General features: G+C 50.2%; 4 protein-coding genes across 4 annotated transcripts; 1 reads left to right on the top strand and 3 right to left on the bottom strand.

Moving 5' to 3' along the window:
• Positions 1–6209: 6209 nt before the first annotated feature.
• PG997_012742 (Ubiquitin conjugating enzyme) lies at positions 6210–7041 on the bottom strand (the record flags this gene model as incomplete). The annotated part of the gene is made up of 2 exons (XM_066817056.1): positions 6210–6797; positions 6859–7041. 2 exons carry the CDS (start codon positions 7039–7041, stop codon positions 6210–6212), a joined length of 771 nt encoding a protein of 256 aa, XP_066662748.1.
• A 2229-nt stretch (positions 7042–9270) lies between these two features.
• Positions 9271–10389, bottom strand: PG997_012741 (chromo domain-containing protein; the record flags this gene model as incomplete). The annotated part of the gene is made up of 5 exons (XM_066817055.1): positions 9271–9336; positions 9406–9781; positions 9851–9933; positions 9996–10252; positions 10380–10389. 5 exons carry the CDS (start codon positions 10387–10389, stop codon positions 9271–9273), a joined length of 792 nt encoding a protein of 263 aa, XP_066662747.1.
• Positions 10390–12744: 2355 nt separating this feature from the next.
• Positions 12745–14767, top strand: PG997_012740 (uncharacterized protein; the record flags this gene model as incomplete). The annotated part of the gene is given in 3 exon segments (XM_066817054.1): positions 12745–13385; positions 13479–14096; positions 14110–14767. The coding sequence occupies 3 exon segments, from the start codon at positions 12745–12747 to the stop codon at positions 14765–14767; spliced, it is 1917 nt and encodes a 638-aa protein (XP_066662746.1).
• Positions 14768–15651: 884 nt separating this feature from the next.
• On the bottom strand, positions 15652–20194 carry PG997_012739 (hsp90-like protein; the record flags this gene model as incomplete). Its single annotated transcript, XM_066817053.1, has 6 exons — positions 15652–16032; positions 16099–16853; positions 16931–17725; positions 17784–18327; positions 18480–19828; positions 19876–20194. 6 exons carry the CDS (start codon positions 20192–20194, stop codon positions 15652–15654), a joined length of 4143 nt encoding a protein of 1380 aa, XP_066662745.1.
• Positions 20195–22654: the final 2460 nt, after the last annotated feature.

The following is a 22654-nucleotide window of genomic DNA, read 5'->3' as shown; positions in this document are numbered from 1 at the left end:
CTTTAAATTAACTACATGGCTTACCTTCGGCTCCGAACGAACCCCTTTACGGCCGGCTACGGCACTTTTATAACTAATACGGCCCGTAAAGCCTACTAGAGATCTCTTTTAACGAAGCTTATCGAGCACTATTAATAGTATTATAAAAGCTAGCCTCCCCTCGAAACGATCTATCTTTTCGTTATTTCGTTATAATAGAAATAAATTATAACGGTCGTGAAAAAAGGAGAAAAAAAAAGCATACCACGACTATATCGTATAAGCCTTCGGTTTTAAATCGTTAATTTTCTACACGAATAAAAGTAATTATAATAACGGGGTTAAAGCGGTAACCTACGCACCGGTTTAATATATTTCTAAGTTTCCGCACGAGGAAATAGTTTATATAAACACTTTAATATAGTTTACGATATACTTAACGGAGTTAAAAAATATTTATATATTCTTAAGCTACATTTTACGACTACGAAATAAGTAGTTTACGAGGATCGATATTTTTATTAATAATTAAGCTGTTATCGTATTATCGGCTTAGCTTTAATATTAATTCGATTAGTAATTATTACGGTAAATTTCGAGGTAGTTTACCACTTTATAATATTAAGGTATTAACGTTAATATTCACTAGATTTTAACTTACACTAAGGTTTTAAATAACGAGAAGGCCGATAAACTTATTAAAGTAACCGTTAAAGCACTCGTTAAAGTAGCCGCGGCCGTTAAAAATAAAGCCTTATACACAGCCGCTAGTTTCGCACCACGTAGCCCCTTATTATTAGCCTCGATTATTACCTTAAACCGGCCCCCGGTTAATACCTCGGACTTACCCTTAATTAATCCCCGGGACCGGCCCTCGATTAACGCCTTAAACTTACTCTCGATAATTACCTTAAAGCTTACTTTAAACCTACTCTCGACGATTACCTTAAAGCTTATTTTAAAACCTACCCTAGACTTTATTTAAGAAACAGTAGCGATTACTACGGCGCTAGCCGTATTAGTAACCACCGGGGCTATAATAGCTCGGCCGGTGCCATAACGGCCTTTTTAAGGTATAGTATACACCTAGGGCCCGAACTTAATATACACTTAAAAGCTCGAAACAACTCGTTATTAATTAAGCCCCTTTTATTATAATGGCTATTTAATATATATTAGTTAAAAAAACTATTAAGTAACGTTAAGCCGACGAGTAAAAAAGTGTATTTCACGAAAAAATATTATATTATTAACTTTTTTAACTTAAGAAAGCTACGTTTTTTAAATATTAAAGCTTAAAGCGTATTATAACGGCTATTATATTTTAAATACGTACCGGTAAAATAAGCTTTAAGGATTATTTTTAATTTATTCGGCGCCTTAAAACCGACTCGCTACTTTACGACTACGGTAACCGTTAAACGGTCCGGTATATATTATTACACTATAATAAATATAATTAATTATAGAAAAAGGTTTAAGCTTTTATTAACTTCGATTAAAAAAAGCCTTAAGCTTTTTATTAACACGAAAAAAATCTAAGAGTTACGACGAGTTAAAACCGCCGCTATTTTTATGCTGCGAACGGGTTTATTAAAACGCTTCACTCGGAAGGCCGTAAAGGACGAGCCGCCCTTAAGAAAGCCCCCGAAGGAGCCTCCGAAAAGCCTCCCTCTCGAGGAAGCCCCGAAAAGGGGCCCTTAAAGAAGGCCCTCCTAGGGACGGCCCTTTTATAACTTAACGCGGTGAATAATAAACCCTTTAAGCTTAATTAATTATTATTATTATATAGCTATATATACACGGTTAAAAAGCTACCTTATAAACGCGCGAACGCTGCTTTATAATCGTATATTACCCGGTAATTACCTTATAACCTACCCGGGAGAGCTACCCGATAATAATATATATGTTTATTCGGATCGATCGAGAGACATCGGTCGGTATCGGCATCGGTATCGGCAGATACTTTCCAGTCGAGAAAGAAACGTTAAGGGAGCGCTATCCAATTATGACCGGCGACGTACCGGTGGATTTTTATATATTAGCGCATTATTAAAACCACCCTCGGTATTATAGCACCGTTTCCGGCACCCACGCACTATTTTTCGGGGCGTTTAGTGCCGGAACATTACCCACCCAGCTAGCTCCAGTCGCTGTCACCAAACAACAGTGGCCTTAGAAAGGCACCCAACACGACTTGTCACCAAGAGCGAAAGCATTACCACACCGGCCACCACTTACCCTAGAGCTGCCTCCGCAGCTACCCTGCACCGCCATCGCGGCCCTCGCGGCCCTTACCTCACTTTCCCTCCCTCCCCTTTTCCTTTTGTTATTACGCTTGCCACAGCGTGTCCATAGTCTAGGTAGCGACGTAGTTGACAGATAGCAGGTTTAATAGGGGACGCGGCGGCGCGCGCAGGGCCTGTGCGGCAATTTCAGGGCGGTGGGAGCCGGCAAAAGGGTGCTGGAGCCTAGGGGGACGGATACCGCGGCGGGTGCCGAGACAGGCCCACTGGAGCACCGTACCAGTGTACTACAGTAGCTAGCATAGCCCCAACGTCCGCATGAGGCCCAGGCCTCGGATCTGACGATAAATTGACTCTTATCATCATCATCATCGTCCGGGAACCTTTAGTAACTACGACCTTAAAACGCCGTTTAACTTTTAATAAACGACGAAACACTCTTTTTTTATTAAAAGTAAAGTCTTTACTTATTAAAAAAGCTCTTTAACGCTAATCTACGAAACTATAAATTAAATAGCGAAGAATATAAACTAAATAGCTTATAAAATAATTATTATACGTAAATAAGTTCGTACTTTTAAAATATTAATTTAGCTTTTTTTAAACGCCGAAAAGCTAAAAAATCGCGAGTTTAACTTAAAAGAGCCCTTACTATTAAAGAATCTTAGAAGCTATAAAATAAAAAGGTAAAAAAAAGCGTTTATTAACTAATAAAGGCGATAATAAAAGTTTATCGAAGAGGCGCGCAACGGGCGCTGGGCGCTGTGGCATTTACGGCGAAACTGGCCATAATACGCGAATATATAAAAAAGAGGTAAAATTAAGTAGCGATTCGAATAGCGAGTAATTTTAATTAATTTAATACGTTATAATTAAATTAATTTATATAAAAGTGTTAAAATATAGAAAAGTAATACGCTCGGTGATATAATACGCTCGGTGGTAAACCACGTTATCGTTAATAAAGATATATATAATTTCGACGAAACCGGCTTTATAATAAGCATAATCGGGTTAACCCTCGTTATAATACGCGCCGATCGGCGTGGGAAAATAAAATCAGTCTAGTTTAATAATCGGGAATAGGTAACGGCCATTAAATATATTAATTCGTAAGGCTATTACATCCCGCCGTTTTTAATTATTTAAAACTAATATTACCTCGCGAATTAATCCCGCGAAACCGACTTACCGGGTAACTAGGTAATTAAACCGACTTTTAATAGCTAAACTAATAAAGAAATAGGCTTAGATTAAATTAAACACTTCGATAAATATACTAGATCGTAAACGAAAAATCGTTACCGCCTCTTAATTCTCGACGGCTACGAGAGCTATATTTCGGCCGAATTCGAGGTATACTGCTAAAATAACGATATTATTACTATTAATATACCTCTCTATTTATCGCACTTATTTTAACCTCTCGATATAGTATTTTATTCGCCTTTAAAACGTGTTTATTTAAAAAAATCGAGCTATTTATTAAGGCTTTTATAAATTATATTATTAAGCTCGAGTTTTTTATCGCCTTTAAGGCCGCGTATTTTACTGTTTTCACGAAAGTTAATATTAAATTTAAATTTAACGCATCTAGTTTAATACCTTATAACCTTAACGAGGTAATTAATAAGCTAAATATACGTCTTTAAACACTTACACTTAACTCGTCGCGTTCGAGGACGATTAGCACCTACGACACTTAAACGTCGTTTAACCCCTAATAAATAATTAAATACTTTTTTCTTATTAAAAAAGGGTGTTTACTTATTAAGAAAGCTTTTTAACGTTAATTTTAAAAGCGATAAATTAAATAATAAAAAATATATAACGTAGTTTATTACTACGTAACGTATATTACTTAGCGACGTATTTTTTTATTTTTTAACCCTTTTATATAAATTAATTTAATTATAATATTTAAAATTAATTAAAACTATTTATTATTTAATTCTTAGCTTAATTTTATATCCTTTTTATATGTTCGCGTATTATAACCTATCTCGCCGTAAACACCACAGCGCCTTTCACCGGTCGCCCTCCGCTTTGACGAACCCCTATTTTTATTTTTATCGGGCGCTAAACGCTTCCCTTTTACTTTTTCGTTTTATAGCTATTAAAATTCTTTAATAGTAAAGGCTTTTTTAAGCTAAACTCGCGATTTTTTAACTCTCCGGCGCTTAAAAAGTATTAAATTAGCCTTTTTTAATATATATATTTTATCGCGTATAAAGGTTATTTTATAAGCTATTTTAATTATATTTTTCACTATTTAGTTTACCGTATTTAAAATTAACGTCGGAGAGCTTTTTTAATAGGTAAACACCCTTTTTTTAATATAAGTAAAGTGTTTAGTTATTTATTAACGGTTAAACGGCGTTTAAAAGTCGTAAGTATTAACCATCCCCGAATAAAATAGGTTAAATGTAAACGTTCGAAGACGTATATTTAGCTTATAAATTACTTTATTAAAATTATAAAAGATTAAATTAAAAACGTTAAATCCGGATTTAATATTATTTTTCGTAAAAATAGCGAAATGCGCGGCTTTAAAGGCGATAAAGAATTTAAGCTTTGTAATATAATTTATTAAGGTCTTAATAAATATCTCGATTTTTTTATATAAATACGCTTTAAAGCCGAATAAAGTGTTATATTAAGTAGTTAAAATAAGTAAAATAAATAAGGAGGCATACTAAGTATAATAATATTATTATTTTAATAGTATACCTTGAATTCGGCCGAAATATAGCTCTCGTAGCTATCGATAATTAAAAGGCGGTAGGAACTTTTCGTTTACGCTTTAATGTATTTATCGAAATACTTAATTTAATTTAAGCCTATTTCGTTATTAGTTTAATTATTAAAAAGTCGGCTTAATTACTTAATCGCCCGGTAAATTAATTTCGCGGAACTAGTTCACGAGGTAATATTAGCTTTAAACGATTAAAAGCGGCGGAATATACTAGCCTTACGAATTAATATATTTAATCGCCGTTACTTATTCTCGATTATTAAACTAAATCGACTTCGTTTTTTTACGCCGCTTAACGCGTATTACGATAAATATTAACCCGATTATATTTATTATAAAGCCGGTCTCGTTAAAATTTTAAATATCTTCGTTAATAATCTCGTATTTCGCTTTTATATTTATAACTAATATAAACTAACCGGAAATAATTTTAAAATCCTTATAAAAAACTTTTTAATAATCGTACCGACGATTCATTTTAATCTTTAAGTCCGGGTTACGATCGATAAAGCGCCTAACCTAGTGCTTGCCGACGCGGTCGCCGCCGCGCGACGCGGTGAGGAAATTAGCCATATCTTCTACACTAAAGAGATCGGGAGGCATCCCTCGGATATTTAAATTAATTATATATTTACGAAATACCTCTTTTTTAATTAAATTTAATTTACGTTATTTCGGTCGGATTTCGCGTTTTAAAGTTTAATCGTAAATTTAATAATATAAAGTTAATTCGAGTATATTATAAGCTTTTATTATTACTTTTTAACTTATTTAATTTAGTTCGTTTCGTATCGCTTAAATTATTAAAACTATTCGATCTTTTTAAAATTAATTAAACATTATAATTATAAAAGTATTACGCGTTAAAGTTTAATTATATTAAAATTAAATTTAAATACGTCGCTAAGTAATATACGTCGCGTAATAGTAAACCACGTTATAAATAAATATACTTAAAATAAATATCTTTAAATTTAACTTTATTAATCGCCACCATACCTCAGCCGTTAAAGACGCCCATGCATCTCTCAAATGCAGGAAACCTTGCCTTGAAGACTTTGTCGCAAAGTCTCTGTCGAAAGCAATAATCGTGCGGCCCTCGTCAGGGATAATCGACACTTCAATACGGGTCAAGACGGCATGTGACGGAGTGACAAGCATCGCAATGAAGACCAGGCATGCCGCCATTAGGAGAACCATCTTGATAAGGTCGTTCATGCCCCAGGCTATCCTCGGCGTAAGTTCAAAAGTAAAGGGCTCTTCGGTGTCGTTACTCCGAGAAGATGGAAGACGAGGAACGGAGCACGTCGAGAAATGGCGGTTGCGGCAAGAAAGATGGCGGCAGGTAGCGCGGTGGCCCTGAAGGAGTTAGCGAATCCGGGTAGGTGGTGCCAGAACGGCCTGCTGCTGGGCGCGGAAACGACGATATGAGTCCAGGCAACATGTACCGGCAACGTGAGCAGAGGGGCCAGGACGTCGGCCACGAAGGCGGGAACGAGAGGGATGGCAGCGATGACGAGCTGTATCGTGATGTTGGCCATGTTCAATGCCAAAAAGCAACCGAAACCCCGGAACAAGGACGGGAACCCAGCGATGGACCACAGAAGCCCGAGGGTTGATCGGATGCTGGCACTGACGGGCCGATATCTGGTGTCTCCCATGTCCTCCGTGGCAATGCCTTGCGCGCCTGCATTCGAACCCGGTGCGGCCTCCGACGTAGACTCGAGAGGCAGGTGAACATAGCCCCCGCGGGAGCGGGACGTGTCTTCGACAATGGCGAGCACCGGCACCAGATCACCAAGTGTGTAGCAAAGCTGACCGACCGTTAGCCTTGTTGCGATACTGGCCGCTCGCGGTGGCAACGGAAAGACTTACGAACGAGATCACCGGCAAGCAGATCAGTGCACCGACGAGGAGCAGCGGTGTCGATACGGCGAGTGTGGTTGGCTGGCCATCGGCGGCTTCCCCTGTCGACCTCCCGCGCAGCTCTGGCAGCCTGTCCTCCTCGAACCGCCTGTGGAGATCAACGGCGAAACCAAAAAGGCTGGCGGCTGACATGTTGGGCGTGTGCGCGTGTCTCTACGCGTATTTCTTGTAGCGTAGGGTCGTAGAGGCGGACAAGTAGACAATGGACAGTTCCGAATCAGCGTCTCAACGTGACTTTTTGCAAGACCCGGTCGGGGGCGGTCTTCCGATTAATGTATGTGTGTCCATCCATCGGAATCGATACCGGGACGTTGTATGCATGTAGGCTGGTGTTTCATAGCTTCCGCGGCTGTTGGTCGATCTGCCGCACCATCAGTAAACCCCCGACATTGCGTGATTGAGCGACAGGGCATCCATCGCCCAGCCCAGCGCCCATGGGGGTTGACATGCTGACATGCTGTTGTACTAATCATAGCGGCACAGCTGTGCTTGGAACAATGAAACGTTGCCTGGCGAAGTCTTGTCGGGAAGATGTCAGAAGCTTGATACTGCCGAGAAGCACCAACTGCGGTTGCTTGTACATGAATAAGATAAAATAAGATAAAATCGTCGATTCGTAGCGCAAACGTGAGCCACCGCTGCCTATACACATGAGTTTTCGTTACAGAATTGGTGCTGGCGCTAGATGCGATACAATGCGATACAAGGCGATACAATGCGATGCGGTGCGATGCAATATGGCGCGATGCAATATGGCGCGATGCTGTGCCCCCCATCCCGTATCCCAACCGACCAGTCAATAATAACATGCCTGCCACGGAGGGCGGCTCCCTTCCCCCTCCCTGTATAGCCCAAACGCCGAATAAGCCAACCCGTATCTTGATCAGATGTCCCGTTCCAAATGTACATTCGTATCATATCGTCAACCCGTGTTCCCCTTTTCCTCTCGGTCGCGTCATGTGCCAAAAGTGCTTGCATGCTGCCAATGGTACGAGCCCATCGTAAGGCCCGCGGATATAGGGTGCCCAGTCATGCCCGAAAGGACCCCAGGGCTAAGTGGGATGGGATGACGGAGACAGCCCGTTTGCGTGGCACTCGTCGCATGAGGGTACCCGACCGTACCAATCCATGCCAGCGCGTCCAGATGTCGTCCTCTATTGGCCTGCTACTCGTCTGCCAGTCTGCCAGTCTGCTCTGCCATTCTTTCAGTCGGCTAGTCGGCCAGACTGCTGCTGCCACTGCTGCTGCTAGTGACGGTGCCTTGGGTGCGTGCCATGTGGACCAGTCTGTAGATGCCAAAACTGACGAGGGCGAGGACGAGGAAGAGGATGATGATGATGATGGCGATGACGTCGTTTCTCTTCATGGTTGCGACTGCTTCGTGTTAGGTGACGAATGCTTCTGCTGTAGGCGCAGGTGTCTTACAGGTTGGAGGTTGGATAGATGGATTGCCTGCTGTACAGAGTGTACAGAGTGTACAGAGTGTACAGAGTGTATGATGTCGATGGGATGCGATACAGCGACAGAACCGACAGTGGACGAGGTGCGGAGAGGTAGCAAGTAAGAGAGCAAGTAGGTAGAAGAGATAGACGACAGGCAGCCGGACAGACAAACAGACTTTCCAACCAAGAAGTAGCTGCAGGTTGGCCGTCCCATGTGTGGGTGGCGGCGGGCGAGTAGAAATAGTCGTGCGTTGCCCCGCCATCCCGGCCGTCGTAAATAGCGAGGCTGGATGCCTTTTAATCGCAAGGCTGGGGGCGGCAGGTGGAGCCCCGGCCGGAGGTAGACTGCCCGCCCCCGCCGCTGATTGGCCGAAGCTCCGAGGGACAAGCACAGAGTAGACAAGGGTCTGTCAGAGGCACCGCCAAAGCAGCATCCAAGGCAGCTGGTGTCTGTGTCTGTGCCTGTGCCTGCTTTAACCTCACATGCTAGGCTAGTGTAAGCCCAGCCCAGCCCAGCCCAGCCCCCTTCTCCCTTCTGCATACACGCACGCACGCACGCACGCATTACGTAGGTAGGTAGGTAGGCATGTGCGGACGAAGGTCCTTCGCTCGGCTGTCATTGTCACAAATGAATGGCTTCATTTCTTTCTTTCTTTTGTTGGTTGGTTGGTTGGTTGGTCCCCGTCCCCGTCCCCGTCCCCGTCCCCGTCCCCGTCCCCCCCCCCCGGGTTGAATAGTGTACATATAATAGACCCCAACCAAGACATGCCGAGAGGATATCACGCATCATCAAGACTCCCTGACTTCAGATGACCGTGAAAAGCCAAATCCACACCTCCTATACTCCAAAGACCCAGAAGGAGAAGGACAAGAAGTGAAAAAAAGTAAAAAGAATGTGCACGCCCAAGTATCGCTCGCTTTATTCCATGTTGGCGTCCGCAGTCGTCTTGACAATCTTGACGTGGCGCTCGTAGAACTTGAGCATCTGTTGTTTGGCCCAGTGTTAGCTCTCTCTTGCTCCACGGCTGCTGCTGCTGCTGGGTTGTACACGTACCTGTTGGGGGCATCGCGAGTAGACCACCTTGAGATCGTGCTGCGTCTTGTGCCCGTTCTTCCAGGTCAGGTACACCAGAAGTTTGCCTGTGTTCTCGTCGTGGCAGGCATCGACGAACCTGACCTCGTCCTCCCACGACCCAGCTGGTGGTTTCCATTCCTTGCCGCTGACGCTCGCCGGCGGCGTCTGCGATGCTGGATGGCTGCCGCGCTTCGTCCGCTTGCCGTTGGCCGGAGTGCCGCCCGCGCTCGAGCCCGCAGGCCGCCCGCGTTTCTTGGCCGACTTTTGGGACGCCGCCGTCTCCGTCTCGTCCAGGATCGCTTGTCGGCCACCAACGCTCTCTAGGTACTCTCTAAGTATCAGAGATGCGTTATCCCTGCATGATTGGTCTCCTGGTTAGCGACGGTTCGGACCCGGGAACACTGAACGGGCGGCTGTGGCCTACTTGAGGTTATCCTCGTCCTCCCACGTCTGGTCCGACTTCTTCTCCCAGCCTTCCCATTTCACTTTGTACTTGATGCTGTTGCCCTGTTTCGGAAGGTCAGTTTCCACGGCGGGTACGTACAGCCAGGCATGCATGCAAGGCTCACATCAGGCAAGACCTGGTGGTCGAGAATCTTTTCCACGACGAACTCGTCCTCGCCAATCTCGTCGTCATCATCGTCTTCCTCGCCACCGTCGTCGTCGTCGTCGTCGTTTTGTCCGTTCGCCAACAGCTCGGGCTCTAGATGGTCGGGCACATGTTCGTCCTCATCCTGATGGCTGACCGAAGCCTTTTTTCCGCGTCGGTTCGAGGGGATGGAGACCTGGACGTCGTTTTGCTCGGAAGCTTCGTCGTCGCTAATGGCTGTGGACAGGCGTGAGATTAGTCGAGATGGTGGTTGCGGTGACGATGGCTTTGCGCCGACTCGACTCGTTGCGCCGGATGCGAAGGAAGCACGCGACGGACGGTGGATAGAAGCGGAGCAACTTACCAGGAGGCATGCTGGGTGGCGGCTGGATGGACGATAGGCGATTGACTGGTGGTGAATTTTTGCAGATCAGGATCGAATATGCGCAGAACAATGGTGTTGGAGGGATGCGCCCGAGAAATGTCCCAAGCAGACTACGGGGCGCAAAGTCGAGTTGCGGAATTGAAGCTGCTGGTGATGGATGGGTCCAATGGTCCAATTGGGGGAGCTTGCTTTGCCGTGCAGTAGCAAGCAAGCAGTGGCTGGCCTAGGAATGGAATGGAATGGATATGCGGCTCGACGCATTGCGAGTCTAGCGAGCCAAACGAGTGCCGCGCCCGTGTCGCGCGCCACAGTCATGCATAAGTGGCGGCAGCATCAGCATAACTCGCCGCGCGGTTAAACGGTACATGCCCTTGAGAGAGGCAGGCAGGAGGCAGGTACAAGCAAAGCCACGGACGCAGGGACGGTCAGCAGTTAGCCGACCTCAGCAGCGTCGCTGGTGGGTGGCCCCGCCCTGCTCTCGTATAAGTACTTGTACAGTGCCAGACACTCGGCCAGCAGACGCAGCAACTCGGAGATGATGAGCTGGTTCCCCGGTCGCCGCATTGGACCCTGCCAGTAACCAACCAAACCGCCCGAGGTCTAGCGCCCCCTTGACGACGATCACTGCTAATGTCAATGGAGGAGCGGAGGGTCATCCACAGCCCCCTGAACAGCAGCAGCAAGCAGCAGCAATAGCAGCAGCAGAGTCTGCTTGCTGGTGTCTGCCGGCCTGCACTGCCAAATGCTGGAATGGATCCAGCATCACCGCCCGCCGCCCGCCGCCTACACCGCGTTAGACCCATATCCATCCATATCCATCCATCCTCCAGGGCTTCATATCATTTGCTGGCTAAGGTATGTATCCAATGTACAGCATGTGTGTATGTATGCATGTGTGTATATGTATGCCCGTAAAGTAGTACTGTACTGTACTACTGTACGTACACAGGTTACCTGCTGAACTAGGTATGTAGACTGGTGGGCCGCCTGGGTCGTTGCGTGTAATCCTGGCCATCTTCCCGAATTATTGATTACCTTACATAGATAGGTACGAAGGCACGGTCAATCATTGATTGGATGGATATCTGCTGTCTCCCTCTCTTGCTCTCCGCGGTAGGTACTTGGACAGACCGTCCAGCTCGATGGTTCCCGGGTAGTCTTGGGCATGCACCACGAAGGTTGTTAGCAAGACTCGATTCCCATTGAGTTATTGCGTCAAGCTGAGTTGAGCTTGATGAGGTTGACGTTTCGAAGCGCCAAGACAGACAGCTTTAGCTTATTAGCTTGACCGACGGTGGCCTTTAGCCAGCCCCAAAAGTAGGTACCTTAGGTACCTACCTACCTACCGACCGACCTACCGACCGACCTACCTTAGGTACATACAGTACAACCTCCAGCACACACACAGCCTGTTCGCATTGGCGGCAATTGGTTAAGCGTCCAGGTACCTGATTAAGCACGGCTGGCTGGCCTGCATTTCTAGACTAGCCCCCCCCCGAGACCCTCTCCTGCTCTGCTGGTAGCCCCTGGAATCAAATAAATCATCCAGAACAATTGGATTCAGTAGGGGGAAAGGGAAGGAGAGCGAGAGAGTGAGAGAGAGGTGTGTGAGAGAGAGAGAAAGAGAGAGAGAACAAAAAATCTCGAGACGGGCACGACAGAAGAAAAAGCAAACCTCCCTCGCATCTCCCCCTCCCTCTGGTTCAGTGCAAGCAAGCATTGTTGTTATTGTTATTGCGTTGTATACGGTGTGCTGTCAATCTCGTCGTTGACTGTCTTTTTTTTTTTTTTTTTTTTTGGGCGGTAATTTCTAAAGCCCGTCTGAAGCCGCGTTTTCTCTCCTTGCAATCGCCGACACGTTCAGCAAGAGCACATCAGACCAGACTTCCTGTCCTGTCTTGTCCTGTCCTGTTCACCGTCTCGTCTCGTCCCGTCTTGTATTATCTTGTCCTGTCCTGTCCCGTCTTATCTTGTCTTGTCTTGTCAGGGTCCTATCCGCTCGCTGCTCGCCTGTCCATCTCGTCCCGTCTCCCTTCTGTACCCCCGGGAACGTGCAATTCCCAGCCAGCCAGCCAGCCAGCTGCTGCCGCTGCTCTGCTGTCGCCTCCCCCAGCATCTAAAGTTCCGAGGCTACCGGATGTGACAACTAGCCCAACGAACGAACGGTCGCCGGATGGAGAGCTTTCTGGGGAGCATTGCCCGCGGCCGTTGACTTCAGCTTCAACTCTACCAACAGCCACCCACATTCCTTTGACCTTGTTCCCTTGTTTCCGTATACTATAACCATATAATAAGATATCGCACGCGCACGCGCACCCGCCGCCCCCTGCCCGCTGCCGCCGCCATGTCCGACGCTGGAGGCAATCCCGCCAGCAACAGCAACGACTCGCCCGCCGCTGCCAAGCCCGGCGCCCCCAAGGATCGAAGCTGTCCCTACTGCGCCCAGCCCTTCACCTCCTCTTCCCTCGGCCGCCACCTCGACCTGTACATCAAGGAGAAAAACCCAAAGCCCCCAGATGGCCTCCACGATGTCGACGCCATCCGCAAAATGCGCGGCACCATTACGAGAAGGCAGCCGCGAGGCTCCTTGGCGCGACGTGATGCCTCCACCCCGAGCACCCCGACCGGCTCGACCGCCACCGCCCCCAGGAAGAGCTCCGCCCACGAGGCCCACGCTCAACGCCCCTCCATCCCCAAGGAGGGCCAGTACTTTGTCGACCAGGCTCCGAAATGGCCTCTCCCCCCGTCTTGGGAAGCCACTGGCGTCATGAACGACCTGCCAGCTCGCAATGGCGACCTGCAGGCCGGTCCATGGGACGAGGCGGATCCGACCAGGAAACAGAGCCTTCAGCCACAGCGAGTCCCCAGCAGGGCCGCTCAGAAGCAGCAGCTGGACGCCCGCCAGAAGCTGACGGATGCGGTGGACACGGCCAGGGCCGCCGAGTTGGCCCTTAGGGAGATGCTGAGTTCATGGAGGGCAGCCAAGTACGTGGTTACTGAACACCAGCGCCGAGCACTTTTCATTTTGCTGGGACATCGCGAAGAATCATGACCGCTAACGAGACCCTCCATCTATAGACAACACATCGATATGAACTCGGTACCCTTCGATTTCGACCCCCTAGCTCTCGACTTTCCTGCCCTGACGCTCCAGTGCCTTCAAGCGCCGCCCACGCTCTTCTCGTCCACGCCGCATCCGACATCTACCTCATGGTCCATACAACCGCCCGCCCAGAAGCAATTCGAAGCCCTGAAGACCTGGTTTCAAGAGGAGTTTAGGCAATGGAAGGTCGCCTGTGCCGCAGCCACCACGGCTTCGAGCGACGATTTGACATACCCGCCTTCGCAAACCCACGCCCCTCTGGATCTGCGGGAAAGCGTGAAGAAGGCAGAGAAGGCAGCCGCCAACCTGGAAAAGCAAGTCAGCGAACATTTGCAGTCCACGTATGCCGTGTGGGAACAGCTCACGGCACAGCGACGCAGCGAGCTGTGGACCCTGGAGCTAGCCCGGAGTGTCGGTCGGCGACAGAAGGAGGTGGACAAGTTCAAGGAGTCGCAGCACTACCTGAGGCAGGAGAACGTCAACCTCAAGTCCCAGATTGACCAGTTGAACCATCTGCAGCAGCCGAGGGAGTTCCGGGTCATGCCGCCGGCCACCGTCCCCTTTAATCCGTCGATTGTCTCGTACTGCTTGGAGTTTGGCATGAAGGGGGCCGCAGGCCGTCGGCTTGAACCTCGACGATCGCCATGTGGATTTGACGACACTGGTTTCGCGGGCCATTGAGCGCTGGAAGAACGTCATTGTCTCGTCCAGGGGCTCCGGCATGAGCTCGCAGAGGCCGCTTGAACAACCCACGCCTACCCCAGCCGCGGCCGCGGCCAATGCCGCCACTCCCGACTCACCCGCCATGACCCAACCCAAACCTGCCGCTGCCGTGCCAGCTCAGCCACGGCACGCTGCTCCCGCGTCCGGGGTTACGCCGTCGAATGAGGTGAGAGCTACCACGACCCCGACAACAACGACATCGGCGGCCTCGGCTGCCAACGACGAAAACAGTGACCAGGATGCCGATGCTGAGATGGAGGAAGATGACTTCCCCATGAGTACAAGTACACCCCTCGTCGCCAAGCCGCAGCAGCAACTCGAAGTTCCCAGGACTCGCCGGCTGGGAGGCGGAACTGAGGATCGGTTCGCGGTGGATGGGCTCGCTACTCAAACCGCCGATATGGGACGATCGTTGCAGAGCTTGAACACCGCAACTCAGGGGTCCAACCAGCGAGCTCGCAATACCACGAACAAAACAGGATACAGTGCCCCCGTCCAGGGCGTCAGCGCGGGTGGAGGGGACCCCATGTATATGGATTGAGATGTCTGCTACAAGGGCTTGTTAGATATAGCGACATGAAGTCACCAAGAGATATACAGCTGGGGACGTTTTTAGTTATGTTCACCTGGTGTAATACTGTCATGGCCACTGTAGACTCGGCATGATGCAGGGCAATCAATATATTGGAAGATGCCGCTATGCTATCTAGCTGAGCTGATTCGAGTCTTTATGTATGTGCCTTGATATCCGGACATCTTGGGGGAAGTTGCCAAGAGTACCTGGTGATAAGTTTCGTGACAACCAATGAGCACCGACAGGGACCAACATCGTGCAGCAACCCCCAACATACCAAGGCTCGATGTGTTCTGACCGGATGCAACACGTTGCAGTTACCATCTCGTGGACCATCACCAAAGCACAGTGCCCAATAAGCCACGAGCATTCGACTTGACCCAATCGCAGACGCACCCCTATTCTACCTCCTAGTAAACCATGCCAAACCCTCCCCCACCTGAGTACGTTGAAATGATATGTAGACGGGCGGAAAATCAAAAGCAGCGGGATATCACACACCCACACCCACACCTAAAACTCCATGCAATGCGTATACTTTCAACATGGTTGCCCTCCCTCCCCCAGAAAAAAAAAGGAGAAAAGTCTAGCCAGCCACCATACCCGAGTCTTGAGTCAAACCGTTTTCCGTGATGCCGGGCTAGTCTCCCCTAAACGCCATTCCAATGTGTGCCTGCCGCAGCCCAGAACCCTCTGCTGCTACTGCTGCTCTTGTATACTTGGCCCCAATGCGATCTTGGGCTGGTTAAAAACGATAATTAATTTCGAAGACACTCGAGTCGTATCTCGAGAGAATCCCGTCACTCCGGAGTAGGACTCTGTAGTGGGCCACTCTACCCGGCAAGGCATTTTTAGGCTGCCGTGGATCCAGTGCCAGTTGGCGTGATGTTGTTATCGTCTGATGAGGTATCAGAGCCTGCATTAGACCGGGACTGGAACCAGCCCCCGCGTTCCCATTCCCCTGGGACATAGAGGCACGAGTTCCGTGTTTCGTCATCCGTGATGCCATATAGCAGTGTGTGAAGTCGTTTGATGTCGATGGGCTTCAGGATCCACCCGTCGAAGCCGGCATTGATATACATCGGACCCTCCTTTTCGACCAGCGACGCCGACACTGCGAAGATGGGAACCCTTCCTTGGAAACTGGCTAGGGCTGACAATGTCTGGCATTTCTCCGACTTCTCAAACGCCCTGATCATTTTGGTACTGGTTAAGCCATCGACGATTGGCATCTGTCAATGCAGTCAGTAAGCAGTTCTCTCATCTTAAGCGCAGTCAACATGGTGCTGGATACTGACCTGCATGTCCATGAGGATCACATCAAACGCGTCCGGCTGTTCGCTGTAAACACTTGCGCAATCCTCCCCGTTGGCGGCATGGGAAACATGGTGACCCGCCTTCTCCAACCGCTTGCGCAGAATCCTCATATTGATGGGATCATCCTCCGCAATGAGAACTCGAAGTTTGTCCTGTGCGTCTTTTGCCGGCTCCACGGGCATCGGCGGCTTCCGAGCCTCTGGCTTCGCCTTGTCGCTAATCTCATATAGCACCCCCGACGATTCTCCAGTCTGCGGCATGGGAGGGGCCTCCGTGTACTCGTCGGGAACTTTGATGGGCCGCACAGGCGTCTTCGTGTCTGGAATGTACGCCTTGCCTTCTTCCTCCATCGGTTGCGGCCCGGTAACTTGCCCGGTTGGGCTCGTAGTGGACCGGGCAGGTAACGCAGGGCGTTCCGCATGGCTGACACCTGAAGCAGTCATTGAACTGAGACTCGTGCTGGAATGGCGGTGCGAGTTGTTCGACGCTTTGGAATTCCGACGCCCCAATGATCCAACTTCCGAATCGCGATCCCCGATGGATAGAGGTGTCTGGATAGCATCGATTAGGCGGTCAGCATCGCTCATGTTGCTTTGCGCGCTTGCTTTGCTGGCGCCGCTCTTCCGACTGTTGATACTAGTTGTTTCGTCGAAGCTTCGCCGCTCTTTGATGCTGTGAGGGACGTTGATGCCACTCGAGGCGCCACTGCCGCGTTCTACAAGTGTCACCTCGCCCGCTGGGGAGGTGGCAGGCTCTTAGTAACAGATGGGAGACTCGAACGAGTACTTGACACCCGCGTTGCTGTCTCGGAACTTTCTACCATGTCACTACTCGGTAACTCGAAAGGTAGCTGGATGACGAAACGAGATCCTTTGCCCTCCTCCGATTTGAGACGCAGCTGACCGTCCATGTTGCGCACAATGCGAGCCACCATTGCCAAGCCCAGGCCCAAGCTTCGTCCTTCGGCCGGCTTCTCGTCCTCGGCCTCGGGATTTGACTCGTCCGTATCCACCGTCACTTGCTCCAGGTCCTGGAAGAGTGCGTCGAGCTGCTCGCTACTCATGCCGCGGCCCGTGTCCTGGACCGCCACCTCTATCCTCACTCGGGACTCGGCAACCTCAGCAACATAGCACTCCACTTTAACATGCCCCTTGGTGGTATGTTGAACCGCGTTGGCGGTCATGTTGGCGATGGCCTGGCGCACCCGGCGGTGGTCTCCATGTACAAAGCGCGGCAACCCCGGATGATCAATAACTTCGTAGCCGATGTTCTTCCTCTTGGCGTCAGTCCTAAAGGGCGCCGTGGCTTCCTCCAAGCACGCAGGGAAGTCGAGTATTTCGTCCTTGATAAGCTCTTGTCCCTCCTCGGTCTTTGTGAGATCGAGCAAATCATTGATAACGTAGATCAGTGACTTGGACGCCGAATGAGACTTGGCGAGGTTGTCTCTGGTTTCCTGGTCGAGAGAGCCTTCCAGAGCAATCTCGAGGTAATTAATGATGGCATTCAACGGTGTCCGCACTTCGTGGGCCGAGTTGGCCAAGAGCAGGCGAGTAAGCCGGCTGTTCTGCAGCGCCGCCTCCTTTTGCCTCCAAACCTCGATGAATTTACCTGAAACAGCGTTAGTGGACTGCAATGTCGCTGTGAGCACATGTTATGCTGGACTAACCGTAGACAAGACAGAGTACCGCGGCGGTCTCGACTTGCTCCTCCGACCACTCCCTACATTTACCGACGACTGTTTCGTGCCATACCTGAAAGCTCTTCCGCGGTTCGAGGTAGGCAGAGGTTCCTTCTTTGATGACCTTCTCGTATGGGTTCCCGGCCCATTTGACCTCGCGTATCTGACCCCTTCGGAAAAAGACTATGAAATCGTGACCGCCTACGCTTAGTGGTACATACAGCATACCAGCGATGACGGAAAACCCGGGAGGATAGCGTAGATCGGGTAAATCTTCCTTGACATCCTGCGTTGTGACGACAGAAGTATACTTCCTGACTCTCAGATACTCAAGGAGCGCGAGAGCCTCCTGCGTCTGTCCTATCTTGCCTAGGACTTTCGTCTCGCCCCGGATGGACAGCATACCAAAGTCGGCGTCAAACAACTTCAGAAGGTCGTCTGAGGAGGCAATGATGTACCCCGAAGGGTTTTGATCGGTCGGTGCGGTGTTGATCAGTTTTCTCGCCTGTAACCGGGACGCGTATGATAACCGCTCGATGTTTCGCGACGCAGTGTCTCCAATCAACCTACACATCTTGCGGATGGGGAACGGAACCCGCATCCCCCGCTCTCCATACGAATGGCAGGAGATCAACCCCAGAGTTCGTTAAATGCATTAATAGAAATCGACATGGAGCCTCGCACTGCCATATTCTTCAGGTACTTCAAGTGGATGGGGGACATGGCGCGGAGATATGAGTGGGTGAGGTCCAACGGCTGCTCAAGATCCTCCACGGTCCGGCAGACAAGCCGCGCAGACTCAAGATCTCTGTCGAACAGGAGCCTGACCTTGTTGATCCTATAAAGGTCTCGTGCCTGCTTCGGGATATCCGAGGCAGGAAAATGCAGTCCTTTGTATAGGTCTCGTGTGTGGGTGGGATCAACCAGCTCGGTAACAACCTTGCCGTTGAAAGCCGAGTCAAACTGGTACACCATGACACGATGAAAACCAGTCAATTCCTTGACGATGCCAACCAGGATTTTGAGAAACCTATCAAGGTTTGGCGCAGTCGCCAGCTGCTCTTGGACTTGTGACATGATATCGAATACCTGCATTGCACCGGCCTCTCCACGCTTCTTCCGGGCACTCCGCAGCACCCGAAGAGGGCGGCTGCTGACTTCTGTGCTCTCATTGAACTCCTCCAGCGTGGGATTTTGATATAGAGTATCTTGAGGCACTGGCGGTGTCATCTCGTCCGGCCCACGCAGGGGATATTCACGGTCATCCTCCAGCTCAAACTCGCAGATGACCAGATCTGGGTTGGCAGGCGTCACATGCATGGCACACCAGAGCTTCACGCTCCTGCTCTTGGGTGGTCTGATAGAAATACTGAACACCTCCGGTCCATTGGTAGCAGGATCGGCATCATCGTCGCGAATAAAGTCGATATGGTCGAGCATATTGTCGGCCTGCTCCTCCGAAAAGATATCCACAAAATTCTCTAGTCGGAACAGCTGCTGTGGGGTATAACCGAGCACGCGCTGGGAATTTTCGCTCACAATTCGCACCAAGAACCGGCCCTCGCTATCTTCTTTTATCGCAACAAGCAGTCCGAAAGACTGCACCGCGCCTGGGGTATGGATAGGTTCATCCTCACAACGCTCCAGAGTGCCGTCCCTTCCCGTAAGGATGGCATGGCCCTCATCCGTGACGACGTGTCGAAAACGTGTGGTAAACAGAGTCTCGTTGAAGTCACCTCCGGGCGACCTTCGACCCCCACTGGGGGCATCGCCAACTTTGTGGGTGGCGGTATCACCCTTTGGCGGCCCTGACCTGTCTGATGTATCCGACCAGCCATCATTGAACAGTGGCAGTCCGCCGGCGTTATGACCAGATGGGTGTTCTACGGGTGGCGGGCTCGTGACGGGAAATGGGCTATCTGACACTGTGTTCTTCCTGTCTTTTCTTGCCGCCGATCTGCTGGTGCTACGATCCTTCTCGCAGGCCGGGGTAGGCGCAGTCTCGGCGCGTCTCATGCCCGACAGGTCGGCATCTATATGTGAATTGCTAGACCGGGAGCGACGATCGAAATAGTCGTACTCACCAGAAGTCCGTGGTAAAGACCAGGGGTGGGCTGCGAGCTATCGACACTGACAACCGAGCGGATGGGAAATACTCGGTCTGCGGGGTCGGCGTTGCTGCTGTTGCTGCCATGACCCAGTTGATGGTCGGAACTTTGACTCCAGGAGGATGGGGCTCCAGACGACGGGGGCGGGGCCGACCCGTCGAGAGTCATGGCTTGGTCGGGACCGTCCGTGTCAGGGAATATAGGCGTGGACTTGTTGCAGGCAGGAGGTGTAGTATCCTCGTCGTCTGTCTCAGAGCGCGCAACTTCTGACGATTCCTGCGTCCCTGTCATTGCTGGTCCATGTTGACCACTTGCGAAATCGTGAGCTTCCGATAGTAGGGGAGAGGCCGGCAACTGGTGCTCTTGTTGAGGCGGCGGCGCTGGCGATGGTTGTGCTGCAGCTACCACCTGGTCATGCCTATCATCCTGCATCGGCGTTGTGGCAGGCTCTGTATTATTGTCAGAACTGGCACTGTCGCTCCTCAGCATTTGTGATGGCTGCGCGTGTTGACTGCTTTCCCCGCCGCCGCTCTGCCCCCTGCCTCTGGAGCATCAGGTTGCTGAGTTGGGTGCGACGTCGACGTTGATGGTGCCGAGGATGTGTGTTCGCTCTCGGTATGTGCTGGTATGTCGTCGCTCTCGCGCGGCGGCTGTTGGTCAGTCAGGTCGGGGTCTTGGCTGGACTCCATACTGGCAAAATTGGGAGCAAGGCCTGGGGTGCAGGGGCCTGGGGCCTCCGTGTGTCTAGAGGGAGTGCGAGTGATTGCCTGTTGATCGAGCGAGCCCCTCCGAGCGCTCGATGGCGGCTATTGGTAAGGGTAGTGGGTGTCAGCGGACGTCGACGAGGGCCAGTTTGCCCAACTCTAAATTGTCTGGTGCCGATGGTGCTTGTCGTGGTTGTGTTTCGTTTCGAAAGATGTCCAGGTTTGGCGTGTGATTGCCAAGGACTATACCCAATCAGCCTAATCGGTGACGGACACCGGCATCTGTCGATGTGCTGTGTCGTAGTAACCCGGAACGCGATAGAGTTGCATGAAGCAATCGACCCGTAACTTTGCTGCGCCGCAATTTAAGAATGGCGAACGGTGGGTTCACTTTTGGGGGGGGGCGGACGAGAAGAAAGCGTAATTTCGAAGTAAGCAAGCGCAGTGAAAGAGGCGTCGCCGTAGAAATAGCAGTAGCAGTATCAGTAGCACCAACGAGTCGAGAAAACCATGCGACCAGCCGGATAGAGTGGTAAGGCAGTGTGCGAGTGTAGTGTTAGTAGTAGGTAGGTTCAAGGGAGCAGATGTGGTGACGGTGGAAATGCAAGGTCGGTGGCAAACAGCACAAACAGCCTTGGGCCCTTGAGAACATGTAGGCAGGCCTGTATGTATGTACATGCATGTAGGTAACGGCCAGTAAGTAGGTAGGGCGTGTAGTTGAGTAAATGGATAATGCCAGTGCAGTGTCCGTCTTGCCAGTGTTGCCAGTGCCAGTGTCAGTGCTAGCAGTAGGTAAAGCACCGTCCGCAGATAATGAATGTTATGTGAAATGGGATCCAATGGTATTGGCATGGGCATGGGCATGCCAGCACTGGGGTTGCTTGAATTGACTGGCGGGAAAGAGCAATTCTTGCCTTCAGGTTTCGGCTCGCACAAGTGTGGGAAGGAGGAAACATGAACCGCAGGACCGGTTCATGCCATTTGGCCAGCCATGTAGGTAGTGGCCGGTCTAAGGCAGGCCGGGTACTGTAGCTCTAGCCTCTGGTAGCTCGTGGTAGCTGTGCTCAGGCCTGGCGAGCTGGTAGGGACCGTAGGGATCGTAGGTAGGTAGGGTAGACGATTGTTGATTGATTGAATCAGGTAAGTACGGTCGTAACATCAGATCCCGTCACCGTGCATCCGATAATTGGACTGGATGGCCGAATGTACCTGGCGGGCTGGCAATCGACTATGACTGCATACAGTATGGATGCGATGTATGTACGTACGACTAGGTAGGAGGGTAGGTAGGCAGGCGGTATGGTTGATGACCTGTGCCCGGCACTCGAGGGCCAAGGCCCAAGGCACAAGGCACCTTCGATTGCACCACCACGAGCGGGTACGCACAGCAGGACCGAGGACCTCAAATCACCTCTTTTACATTGGATGCCACGACGACTGCGACGTTCCTGGGGTCTCTGACGGCCCAGGCCTGCCTATGTACATACATACGTCGCCTGCCTACTGTACCCAGATCTACCATGGGGCAGGAACATGGATAGGTTAACATATAGTAGGGATCGCAGTCTGCAAGCCTCCTCGAGAACACCTTAAACCTAGGATGGGTTGGCTATATTATTATGACAGGCCATATTGTTACGATTACTCGGGGGTTGCCGGCCTATCATCCCATCTGCCACGTTGATATTTCAGCTTGGGACATGCGCGACTGGCTCAAGTATGCACTGCATGTAGATCGATCTGGCCTGCTGCTGACAGCACAGCACCATGGCTTCGCATCCGACTACACCAGCTACTTGCTCGAGTCATTAGGGTTGGGTTCTGACAACAGCTTCGCGGGGCTAGGCCGAATGCTAGGCTTCCGAGTCTCTCGGCCTCGGAACCTGGGCAGGTGCTTGATACCCAGCCTATGCAGAGCATTGGGCGCAGTCGTAGCAGAAGTCAGAGATCGTGTAGGGCATGGTCATGGTCATGGTGAGGGAGATTGGATGCGCATGGATGGTATTTTAGATGCTGGATCTGCATGTGTGCGTGTGTGTGTTTTTTT

This window comes from Apiospora hydei (genome assembly GCF_038363865.1).
Source record: "Apiospora hydei strain CBS 114990 chromosome Unknown utg000009l_segment0_segment0, whole genome shotgun sequence".
Taxonomy (NCBI): Eukaryota; Fungi; Ascomycota; class Sordariomycetes; order Amphisphaeriales; family Apiosporaceae; genus Apiospora; species Apiospora hydei.
The sequence above is the reverse complement of the archived record's forward strand: the minus strand, read 5'-3'. Positions and strand labels throughout refer to the sequence as shown.